The 13,130-nt window shown below is 39.1% G+C and overlaps 1 protein-coding gene across 4 annotated transcripts in view; it reads right to left on the minus strand.

Annotated features, from left to right (window-relative positions):
- The window catches only part of WWP1 (WW domain containing E3 ubiquitin protein ligase 1), a 136,444-nt gene that overhangs the window by 3,212 nt on the left and 120,102 nt on the right, over positions 1–13,130 (minus strand). For all 4 annotated transcript variants that reach the window (XM_070802950.1, XM_070802949.1, XM_070802951.1 and 1 more), the window contains 3 exons: positions 9,699–9,803; positions 7,270–7,366; positions 6,784–6,856 (listed from right to left, as the gene is read on the minus strand). In XM_070802950.1, the coding sequence (XP_070659051.1) occupies positions 6,784–6,856; positions 7,270–7,366; positions 9,699–9,803 (275 nt within the window). Of the gene's footprint in view, positions 1–6,783; positions 6,857–7,269; positions 7,367–9,698; positions 9,804–13,130 lie in introns of those variants that run through there.

Consider the following 13,130-nt stretch of genomic DNA (forward strand, 5'->3'; position numbering starts at 1 on the left):
AGTTTTCTTTTTCACTTCTTCACAATCTATCTGGCCTTACATCACCTTCAGCGGTCCTTTATTAAAAAGACATGCAAGTGCAAAGCCCCTTTGCTGCTGCTAACTCCTGTGGAGGGGGAGTGGGAGGGGAGGCCTGGGCCTCTTGGTGCAGCCCCACCGCTTATTCAGTGTTCTCCAGGCAGACCACACGCTCGTCTGTTCTACGGCTATGCTCTTATTTACGGCTCTCCGATGTTCCGGAATACCCTTTCTGCCTATGAAATTATTATTAAGAATCAGTCCAAATGCTACAAAACTTCCTCCAAGAATTCTTCTTGAACACGTTATACAGACTTCGTAATTCCGCTCTCCATAAGGTCTTTTTATTTCTATTTAGGATTTACTCTGTATTATGACTGACTGGTTTCTTCCATTAGATTCTAAAGTTCACAAGGGCAGAGTCCCCTTTATTCTCCTGACACAGACCCATTTTGCGTACAGGAGACATTTAGTACATGTTGAGTTGAACCATGTAAGAAAATGGGTATCTTTAAAGCATTCAAAACCATGGCTCTAAGACATGAGCTATTCTGTTCTATGCTGCTTTACAAAAAGACAAAAACATACTAAAAATACTCATCTTTTGCTGAGTATCTACTATGTGAATATCAGAATACTGTTTTAGTTTAGCTTTTTAAACTAAACTAAAACTGGAGTAGGTAGTGTTCACTACTTCTATTTTCTTATATGTAAAAAGGGGAGGGGACAAGTACCCCATTAGCTTGTTTCACACGTACGTCGCCTGCTGTCCCCATATCCAGAGAGCAGCCACCTCTCTAAGCAAAGCCCTGGGGACCGCAGCAGCGGGACCCCGTCTGAGGGCCATCAGGACTGCCTCCCCAGACTGCAGGTACCGCACCGCGCCCCTCAGTCACTGCCGGACATGCAAGTCTCTCTGCGTCATCTTTTCACCTAAATCCTCACCCCAGTCCTGATCTACTCTATTTCCCCCGATCTGAACAGTATCTCCACCTGTGCCCTCCATCTCACAGCGTTCCAGTCCGTTCTTTTGAACTTATATTACATGATTTGCAGGCTTCTATAGTCTTAATGGGCTTTCCTGGTGGCTCAGATGGTAAAGAATCTGCCTGTAAATGCGGAGAGCTGTGTTTGATCCCTGGGTCAGGAAGATCCCCTGGAGACAGTCTTAACAGCTCCTCTCTTGCCTTAACTAAAACTCAGCTAGTCTGAAACAGTCCATTTCCTTTGCAGCCAGCCAACACACTTTCGTCCTCTGAAGCAAACGATCTGGCGATGAAGCCTTTTGCACTCTTGCTATCACCTCCTTCCTGACCATGTTCCTTCGCTCACTGACACCTCTGGCCCCTGCTTCACAGTCCTCTCGTTCACTCAGGTGACAGGCAACGCTACGGCCTCCCAGGTCTTGGCCCTTCTTCAGGGATCTGTTCCCCTACTTTAGTATCATACCTTGAACTTGGTCACCAGCAGCGAAGGAAATTATTAACTGAGACACTCTATTCTCTGATTATCTGTTTTCCCCAACTTACTTCAATCAAAATGCCAACCTATTAACCCAATACTTTCTCACCATCATACCTTGTCCACAGACTCTTCTGATCTTCACTTCTTAAGCCACAGCCCATCATTGTAAGTATTAGGTTGGTGCAAAGGTTAACTGTAGTCTCAGCACTGTTGAAATTGCCATTTGATACTGGAATACATTCTTGATAAATGTGGTTATGTTATACATCACTTTAATGCACGTTTCTCCCTTTATGTTTTTTTTTGCTAATGATTCAGTTCAGTTCAGTCACTCAGTCGTGTCCGACTCCTTGTTACCCCATGAACCACAGCATGCCAGGCCTCCCTGTCCATCACCAACTCCCGGAGTCCACACAAACCCATGTCCATCGAGTCGGTGATGCCATCCAACCATCTCATCCTCTGTCGTCCCCTCCTCCTCCCGCCCTCAATCTTTCTCAGCATCAGGGTCTTTTCAAATGAGTCAGCTCTTCGCATCAGGTGGCCAAAGTATTGAAGTTTCAGCTTCAACATCAGTCCTTCCAATGAACACCCAGGACTGATTTCCTTTAGGATGGACTGGTCGGATCTCTTTGCAGTCCAAGGGATTCTCAAGAGTCTTCTCCAATACCACAGTTCCAAAGCATCAATTCTTCGGTGCTCAGCTTTCTTCACAGTCCAACTCTCACATCCATACATGACCACAGGAAAAACCATAGCCTTGACTAGATGAACCTTTGTTGGCAAAGTAATGTCTCTGCTTTTCAATATGCTATCTAGGTTGGTTATAACTTTCCTTCCAAGGAGTAAGAATCTTTTAATTTCATAGCTGCAATCACCATGTGCAGTGATTTTTCAGCCCAGAAAAATAAATTCAGCCACTGTTTCCCCATCTATCTGCCATGAAGTGATGGGATCAGATGCCATGATCTTAGTTTTCTGAATGTTGAGCTTTAAGCCAATTTTTTCACTCTCCTCATTCACTTTCACCAAGAGGCTTTTTAGTTCCTCTTCACTTTCTGCCATAAGGGTGGTGTCATCTGCATATCTGAGGTTATTGATATTTCTGCTGGCAATCTTGATTCCAGCTTGTGCTTCCTCCAGCCCAGCGTTTCTCATGATGTATTCTGCATATAAGTTAAATAAGCAGGGTGACAATATACAGCCTTGACATACTCCTTTTCCTATTTGGAACCAGTCTGTTGTTCCATGTCCAGTTCTGTTAGGTCCTCACCTGCATACAGGTTTCTCAAGAGGCAGGTCAGGTGGTCTGGTATTCCCATCTCTTTCAGAATTTTCCACAGTTTACTGTGATCCACAAGGTCAAAGGCTTTGGCATAGTCAATAAAGCAGAAATAAAGGTTTTTCTGGAACTCTCTTGCTTTTTCGATGATCCATCGGATGTTGGCAATTTGATCTCTGGTTCCTGTGCCCTTTCTAAAACCAGCTTGAACATCAGGAAGTTCATGGTTCACGTATTGCTGAAGCCTGGCTTGGAGAATTTTAAGCATTACGTTACTAGCATGTGAGATGAGTGTAATTGTGCGGTAGTTTGAGCATTCTTTGGCATTGCCTTTCTTTGGGATTGGAATGAAAATGGAACTTTTCCAGTCCTGTGGCCACGCTGTTTATTTTATATTTACTTTAGACTATGGAAAGGATGTTAGATGAAAAGCAAATTCGAGTGATTGTCTTATTTGATTTCAAAATGAGGCATAAAGCAGCAGAGACAACTTGCAACATCAACAACCCATCTGGCCCAGGAACTGCTAATGCACGTACAGTGCAGTGGTGTTTCAAGAAGTATGCAAAGGAGATGAGAGCCTTGAAGATGAGGACCGTAAGGGCTGGCCATCGGAAGTTACAATGATGAACTGAGAAGATCATCAAAGCTGATCCTCTTACCACTGCAGAAGTGACTGAAGAACTCAGCGTTGACCATTCCACGGTCATTCCACATTTGAAAGGAAGTGGAAAGGTGAAAAGGCTCTGTAAGTGGGTGCCTTATGAGCTGACTGAAAATTTTAAAAAAACTGTTTTTCTGAAATGCCATCTTCTCTTATTGTACGCAACACACCATTTCTCGATTGGATTGTGACATGTGATGAAAGGTAGATTTATATGACAACCAGCAACGACCAGCTCAGTGGCTGGACTGAGAAGAAGCTCCGAAGCACTTCTCAAAGCCAAACTTACACCAAAAAAAGGTCATGGTCAAATACAAAAAAAAAAAAAGGTCACAGTCACAGTTTGGTGGTCTGCTGCCCGTCTGATCCATTACAACTTTCTGAATCATGGTGAAACCATTACATCTGAGAAGTATGTTCAGCAAATTGATGAGATGCACTGAAAACTGCAACGTCTGCAGGCAGCATTGGTCAACTGAAAGGGCCCAATTCTCCACGACACCCGACCACACGCTGCACAAGCAGTGCTTCAAAAGTTGAACCAATTGGGCTATGAAGTTTTGCCTTATCTACCGTATTCACCTAACCTCTCGCCAACTGACTACAACTTCTTCAAGCATCTGGACAACATTCTGCAGGGAAAATGCTTTCCTCAAGAGTTTGTCTAATCCCAAAGTATGGATTTCTATGTTACAGGAACAGACAAACTTATTTCTCACTGGCAAAAGTGTGCTGACTGTAATGGTTCCTATTTTGATTAATAAAGATGTGTTTGAGCCTAGTTACAATGATTTAAAATTCATGGTCTAAAACTGCAATTACTTTTGCACCAACCTAATAGTTTATAAAGTCATGGTCCATCGTTAAAATCACTACCTTGCAAATACTTTAAAATCTTATCTCTCCTTTTTGAACTTACTCATACTCTGAATGAATTCAGCCTTCTACTTTCTCATTCCTTGTACCTAATCAGTTGAAAATTACTGCAGGGGATATCTGACGACTTCACATTAACTACTAGATCCAAGTGGGCAATCCAATGCTGCCCAGCATTCTCAGCCATGTTTCTCTAGAAAACACTTGTCTCGTCCCTGACAACTCTCCCTTTCTTTCTCCAAGTCTTTCCCTTCTTCACTGTTAGCCAGTGACTTCACCTTATAAATACTTGGAGGAAAAAAATCAACAGTTGATCAACTCTTTTTTCCTTCACAAAATCTAAAATCTATTTGTAGTTTAACCCAACTTTTCTTCCTCTTCTGTTACAACAAAGGAAATGTTCTTGTTTTCATCAAAAGTGAATTCCTTAACTCACACTCAGAATCCCAATTCTTTCCATCTCCTTTGGTTATGAATTCTCTGTCCCCTGCCTCAACACTCTCTCCTGCATTGAACTCACCAGTTTAATCTAACCTGGTGTTCCTAAAAGTTTTTGGTGAACAGGATCCTTTTTCACATCTAAAAATATTGAGAAATCCAAAGAGCTTTCTGTTTATGTGAATTATAACTATTGATATTTACCATAAATTTTAAAAATAATTTACTGTGAAAATGAAAGTAAGTTATTTTTATGAAAAAAGTGACTGTTTTCAAAAAAGTAGTGAAAAAAGTAGCCTTGTTTCATATTTTTGCAAATTATTTTAATGTCAGGTTTAATAGAAGACATCTGGATTCTAATACCTATGTGTTTATACTATCAAACTGCATTGTTTTAGATTAAGCATATGAAAACTCTTCCCATACAGATATGCAATTAGAAAACAGAGATATACTCAAGTAATTTTTTCCAGATAATTATGGATACTATTCTTTGACGATATACTAAGTTTGACAAGGTTATGCATAATATGGGTTTTGAAATCATATCACAGAACCCTTTGTATTCTGTTATATGAAAGCCATTGGTTTATTTTGCACTCTGGATGTTTTTCTCATGCATGAGTTTATAACATCATGTATCAGTTATTTGGAAATACAGGTTCACCAAGTTATAATGAATTTTAAAATATTAAAAGTCTTGGGAAGCTGAGAAGCTGAATATACAAGTTTTCCAAAATTCTGATTTTTGTATGAAACCTCAATGTTATCATCACCAATAAATGCTGTTAGCTGTTTTCCTTAAAATGATGAGCTTTTACTTAATTTTCAAGAAAAATGTCTGAATGAAACAGTCTGTTATGTTTTCAAGTAACTAGAGCATTTCACAAAAAAAGCAAGCTCTGCAGCTTTCAACTTGACAACTAAGAGCTTCTTCACAAGACAAAAACCAGTGTTTCATGTAGACTTGCCATTTATTTTGTCATACAGAATATTAAAAAAAAAAACCACATATACTTCAAGTGTCAAGATTTAATAAAGTTAATAGTTTTTACTACTTCATAATCAACAACTTTCAATAAGCCTGGCCTTTTCTTTCCTTTTTTTTTAAACTTCAAATGTGTGGTGTTGAAAAATGCAGAGACAGCAGTTTGGTGTCAACTGCCTTTTCCTTGACTTGTGCTAAGGCAACAGCTGTTGACCCACCATTACTTTGGTACCACAAGTGCAAATGTCAAAACAACAAAAAGGCAAAAAAAGGACAGTGTGAAAACTGACTTTGACCTCCTGACAGCAACGCATACCTTCGGGCCATCACCATCTTCTGTCTGGATGACTAACAGCTCTGACCTCCCTGGTCTCACTCGCCCAGTTCCCGCCCGCCCCCTGCTGCCAGAGTCGTTTTTCTTAGATCTCATTATTCTTATATAAGACTCCTCAATGGCTCCTAATTGTATTTAGAATCTAACTGCTCATCATAGCCTATTAACCTCTACATAATGTAGCCCCTGCCTGCATTTCCAAATTCTTTTATCTTCCTCCTCGGAATCATTAAGTTCCATTCATACCAAGTCATCTTTTATTTCCTTTAAAAATGACTATACAAAGTATATACTCCCCATTTCTTCCCACAGCATGCTATTCATCAAACTCAACTTAAACATCACTGTTTCCAAGAAACTTCCCTGACCACCAATCTGGTGGGGATTCCTCTCCAGCTGTTCTCCTGGTTCCCTTTAAAGGACTCCTAGCATTTGTAAAGAGGTGTTGACCTGTTTGTCTTTTGTGCCCCCACCCTCAATGGAGTACAAACTTCATAAAAGGCAGGGAGCACTTCAATCTTATTTTATTTTATACCTAGTGGTACTTTAAATATTTTTTGAATCAATGAATACATTTCTCAAGTATTTATATTAACCAGTCACTCTAAAGTGTTTAGTTATAGAGTGCCATATTAATCAGTAAAAACTAAAATTCTGACTACTTTAATGAATCAACAATTATACTCAGTCACTGTACTATTTAAGATTTTTGAACTTACCATGTGTGGCTTCTTGGTAACCAGGTATCTTTGCCAACTTTTTCAATGCAAAATTTTTGAGGCCCATTACTTCCTAAATCAGGAAAATATGACAAAATTTATTTGGTCCTTTAAACTTTTTAGTTTTGACAACCAGTCAAACCAGAACACATCACAGAATCAACATAAATGATACAGAATAAACTACAATGTAAATGGCTTCTGCCCAGAGAAGCTTGTTAATGCTGCAGAGATCCAGCAATAGGAATCACAAAGTAGAAAGATCAGTGTCTAAGAATTGTGATCCCCTCACAAAGCAATGGCCAACCAGCCTCTGAGAGCAGACTTTCAAACCTATCTTACAAATGTACCTGATATTAAGCATTAATTTGTCTTTATTTCAGTAGATGCCCTACCTAAAGCATAGAAGAATAATCCTTAGGCTTAAGTCTGCTGTGTGTCTAGACGCATTATCACAAAATTATTTACAGAGAAAACCACATTTACCCATGAGTTCAGCAAATCCTCCTAGAGGTAAACGGCAGGTTCCAGTGACAAACTGCAGTAGTCGCATTCTCACTTCATTGTCTGTCTCCTTCACAAACTGCGGAACAAAAGCAAGTTTACTTTACAACCTGGTGAAAGTTATTCGTACTAAAATTCTATTTCTATTTTCAAATTAACTTACAACTCTTGTATTGATTTCAAAGCCCAATTTCCTATTTTTAAGAGGAAAATGAAAACAGAGGATGCGCCATATGCTTCTTGTGTATTTGGCCCTAACAACAGTATTATGAGACAGGAACTATCATTAGCATCCCCACGACACATGTTCAGAAGACGGAGGCCAGGCTTCCCTGATGGCTCAGTGGTAAAGAGCCTGTCTGCTGATGCAGGACACATGGGTTCGATCCCTGATCCAGAAGATCCCACATGCCACGGAGCAGCTAAGCCCGTGGGCCACAGCTACTGAGCCTGTGCTCTAGAGACCAGGAGCCACACCTCTGAGCCCACAGGCCACGACTCCAGAAGCCCTCGTGCCCCAGAGCCTGTGCTCCACAAGAGAGAGGACATCTCGATGGGACGCCTATGCACCACAGCCAGAGGGGAGCCCCTGCTCGCCGCAACATGAGAAAAGCCCGTGTGCAGCAACAGAGACCCAGCATAGTCAAAAATAAACAAGTAATCAGAAAAAAAGAAAATGGAGGCCTGGAGAGGTGAAAGAATTTGTCCTTCTCAACCTGCTACTAAGTGGTGGAACTAACATTTGAACTCAGGTCTAACTGAGCTCTAAAGGCCTGTTATCCTGACCTGAGCGGACTACCCTGCAAGCTACTGACGGTGACGGTGAACAAATCCTTCTCAATTGCCACTCTCAGCAGTTTCTGATATTTTCTTTCACTAAACATCACTTTCCCAACTATATTCTTCATACTTGAAAACCCAAAGTATGCATTCTTCTAAAAATATCTCTCTTCATGGACTATTTCTTTTCAAAGTGGACATAGACAGGTAATACTGATCTGAATTGCTCTGAGTGTCTTACAACAGAAGGTAAGGAACTTAGGGGACAGTGTGAGAGTAGAAATGTATCTTAAAAACAAGAGACTAAACTTTAGCTAATAATAAGACAAAATGTTGTGCTAAATACGAAAAAATAATGTTTCTGCACAGAACTGCGCTGAGGCAACATGTTTCATCAAGACGTAGAAATGGAGGTGAACAGGGCTGGCATAAATCTCACCACTTTCCCCAGAACAAACCCATTGGAATGAGCTGAGTGAGTGAAGCTGCTAGTCTTGTCTGAGTCTTTGTGACCCCATGGGCCATAGGCCGCCAAGCTTCTCTGTCCATGGGATTTTCCAGGCAAGAATACTGGAGTGGGTTGCCATTTCCTTCTCCAGGGAAATCCCATTTAGAAAATACAACTATTCACTTGGATTTATATAACCCAGTGCTTAAGCTCCTCAGGTGTATAGGAAGAAATGCCCAAAGGGAGTGTCAGGGAACAAAAGGAACAAGGAAGCTGGTGAAGAGCCGAAAGGGAAGATTACAGACACTTGCATGTGCTCTGTATGGATGCAATTCTGATGTGTTAGGTTTGAAAACAGAGTTATTCCCACTTTTCATTTACTTTTTGCAGTAGATAACATGTGCATGGGGTGTGGACCTCAGGCAGCAGGAGGGCGCAGCGGGACGCCCCCGCGCACACCTCTGCCTCAGGGCAGCTCTCTGCCCAGGCGCCCGCCACCTTCTCAGAGGTTGTGTTCATACACTAGCAGACACTTCGTCTAGATAGAATAGATATTTTCCTTTAAGCCAAGTAATAGATACAACTTCCTTTTAAGCTTAATGCTGTATTGAAAAACATTATTCTCCAATATTTTTGTTAATTTGCATTAAGAAAAAGAATGACAAAAAGGTATGGAATTACAGAACGGATATATTACAATTTATTTACTCAGTTCCCCTGATGGACAAAGAGAGAAGGAGGGAGAGGGGGAGAGAGAAAGGAAAGGAAAGAAAAGTCATTCTTGAACATTATCCTCTAGATTGTTCTAATTTGCTGGCATATTATCACCTTTAGAGGAATTAAGTATTTTCATTGACTTTCTCATTAAAAACATATTCCTCTTTTACTTCCAAAATTAAGTAGAATTTATAGAATACTTTCATACTACTAGAAAAAATATTATACCTAAAACCATTACCGTTAAACTATTATTTAAAGATGGTCATTTGTTCTTTCATTTAGGAAATAAGAAATGGAAAATCCTTTAACAAGTTTTTACACTATCCACTTCTAATTTAAAATTCAAAGACTAAATACCATGTCCAAAAGCAGTCTCAACCTTAAAAATTAACTTTTCAAATTACCACTTCATCAGAAAACATTTTCTTTCAGTATTTAGTGTTAAGAAGATAAAAGCAAATACCTGCCAAAACCAAATGATTTGCTTGCTGTTTCTGGTATAATGTCGATACACAGTGTTTCTCTGCCAATCTGCCAGGTCGACCTCCTGCATGCCACACAACATAACCTGGGGAATGAGCACAGTATCAGGTCAGAGGAAAGATTTAGTGAAGACAGTAACTACAGGACAGAAATCTGCTAATGCCCAGCTATGCACATGCTAATTATGTCAAATGGCTATGTGTACATCAAATAATGATCACAGTAAAGCAAGTCTAACTAAATTGTGTGGCAATTTAACATGCAGAATTCTTTGGTTCTTATCTTATTCATGTTTACTGAACTTAAAAACGTTCAAAAGTAACTATTCTTCAAGAAAAACATCAGCTATACAAAAACAATCACTTTTACTACACATATATCCCAAATCACATACATTACAAATAAGTTTTAAACATAAATTTCTGGTTCTTCTTCTTTTTTTTAATCTACGCTACCTTACCTATTTAAAATTAAAAGTATACTAACCTCCTGTTATTCATCTATCCAGGCTTTGAGAATAAAATCTTCTAGATATGCAAAATTCTCAAGTAACTCTAGTTTATTATATATGGGATGAAAACTATTTTGGGCATAATAACCTGTACTTTATTTCTCATATCAACTATGATCTATAATTTAGACACAATAAAGCATGCATATTTTAAGTACAGAGTTATATGCATTTTGACAGCAGTATATACACCTGTTAACCACCTCAGTGATCTCACCACAGGTTAGATTTCTGAACGCAGCAGACAGACTACACTCATCCGCTCTTTTCTGTTTTCTTTTCTCACCAGTAGAATGTTTATGAGATTCATCCACGCTGTGAGGGGCACCCGTGGTTCTTTCATATTGCTGAGTGGTGTTTCATTTCATAAATATACAACAATTTATTTACCCATTCTCTTGTTGATGGACATTTAGGTTACTTCGAATTTTTGATTTTGATGAATAAAACTGTGATGAACATTTATGGAAAAGTTCTGTGAACATACGTGTTTCATTTCCACATGAGTAAGCACTACTAGTGGGACCGCTAGGGCATAAGCGGAGGCGTGTGTAACAGTGACGATTCATTCAGCTTGAATCTGTATTTCCCCAATGATTAGTGAGCATCTCCCCGTGTTTCTATGCCATCAATAGAGCTTCTTTAATGAAGTGAGCCTCTGTCCACTTAAAAACTGTATTTTTATTGAGTGATAGGTTTTTAATATAGTCTGGATGTAACACCTTTGTCTCAAGAGTTTCTCTCAGCAGGTAGGTTGCCTTTTCATTTACTTGACAGCATCTTTTGAAGAGAAGTTTTTAATTTTGATGAAATCTAACATCCTTTGTGTTCTTCCTAAGACACTTCTGTCTAGACTAAGATTTTTCTACTATGTTATATTTTTAGTTTTCATATTTATGTTCATAATTTATTTCAAATTAATCTTTATGAGCTGACAGGGTCAAAATTAATTTTCTTCTATATGAATATCAAGTTAATCCAGAATCACTTGTTTAAGACTTTTCCCCTTTCCCCATAAAAATATATTAGTACTTTTGATGAAAATAATTGACAATATATATGTGGATCTATTCTGGACTCTAAAGTGTTTCACTGACCTGTCTGTCTATCCTCACACAAATATCACACTATCTTAATTACTATGGCTTATAAAAATCCTTGACATCAGGTAGTAAACGTTTATCCTGTAAGATTTGTCCTTTTTCAAAACTGTTTTGGCTAATCTAGAACCTGTGCATTTCCTTGTAATTTTAGAAGTGCTGCTGCTGCTGCTAAGTCACTTCAGTCGTGTCTGACTCTGTGCGACCCCATAGACGGCAGCCCACCAGGCTCCCCCGTCCCTGGGATTCTCCAGGCAAGAACACTGGAGTGGGTTGCCATTTCCTTCTCCAGTGAATGAAAGTGAAAAGTGAAAGTGAAGTTGCTCAGTTGTGTCCGACTCTTCTCGACCCCATGGACTGCAGCCCACCAGGCTCCTCTGTCCATGGGATTTTCCAGGCAAGAACACTGGAGCGGGTTGCCATTTCCTTCTCCAGTGCATGAAAGTGAAAAGTGAAAAGTGAAGACACTCAGTTATATCTGAGTTTTAGGGATCCCATGGACTGCAGCGTACTAGCCGATCAATTTCTACAGAAAATTCTACCAGGATGTTGATTGGATTGTGTTATTTGGAGAAAACTGATATTTACAATACCGAATCTTCCAATACATATGATGAAATATGTCTCCACTTATTAAAATTTTAATTTTTCTCAGCAATGTTTCCAGTTTTTAGAGTTCTTACATGGCTTTGGCTACATTTGTTCATTTTTTTTTTAATGCTTTAGTAAATGAAACTTTGAAGTTTCAATTTCTAAATGTTTGCTGCTAGCATGCAGAAGACACACAATTGATTTTTTTTAATAACTAAGCTTGCACCCTACAATGAATTATTAAAATTCGTTATCATTTCTAGTTGTTTTTTGGTAGGTCCCTTAGAATTTTCTAAATTGACAATCATGTTATCATCTGTGAATAAAGGCAGTTTTACTTCTTTCCAAACTTTATGCTTTTTGCTTCTACTTCTGCCTTATTGCACTGGCTTCGGAATCTGGTACAATGGAGAACACAAGTGATGAGAGTGGACATCACTGAGTTCCCAATCTCAGTGAGAAATATCCAAGGTATCACCATTAGAATGCTGTTAGGATTTATCTTTTTTGTTGAGGCCCTTTATCAAACTGAGAAGGCTACCTTCTATTCCTAGTGTGATGAAGAGTTTTTATACAGAATGACTGTTTTATCTTCTTACAAACAGATTTTAATCTGTAAAAAAGGGGCATGATTATGGATAACCATTCTTTTGGATAATGGTGTAAATATTCTTTACTGTGGTATTATTCATGGTTAAAAGAGACAATGAATGGGAGTAGAAGAAGAAACAAGAGAAAGACAGGACAAAACAAAACAAATTTCTATTTCCTCATGGCTCTGTACCGTGAGCTAAAAGCAAATCAGTAAGCAATTAGGCCTTTAGTCTCCTTATCTGGGTTAGAAAATTATCATGCAGCCAGACTATTTCACAAGGTGTCCTGTGAGAAGACTGTAAGCGCTACCATGGGTGATATAAAAGTATGCACCTGTTAATATCTTTCTTTATCTACTGTCTTAAGTTCCCTCTGGGTTCTGATGTCAGGCTCTTGTCGTAACACCCCTCTCTCACTGAGTGGCCTCTAAGACAGCAGTTCTTAACCAAGGGTACAGAGTATTTTAGATGTAAGCATTTTGAGGATGCAAAATTGTTTCATTTTCTTCAGATTCTTAATACAGTTGGTGATTTAAAAAAATGATTAATACTACTCTAAAAAGTATCTTCCATTCTACTAATGCATTTCTGCTAATCTGTGTAAGCAAGCTGTTAGG

This window comes from Bos indicus, chromosome 14, assembly GCF_029378745.1.
Source record: "Bos indicus isolate NIAB-ARS_2022 breed Sahiwal x Tharparkar chromosome 14, NIAB-ARS_B.indTharparkar_mat_pri_1.0, whole genome shotgun sequence".
NCBI lineage: Eukaryota > Metazoa > Chordata > Mammalia > Artiodactyla > Bovidae > Bos > Bos indicus.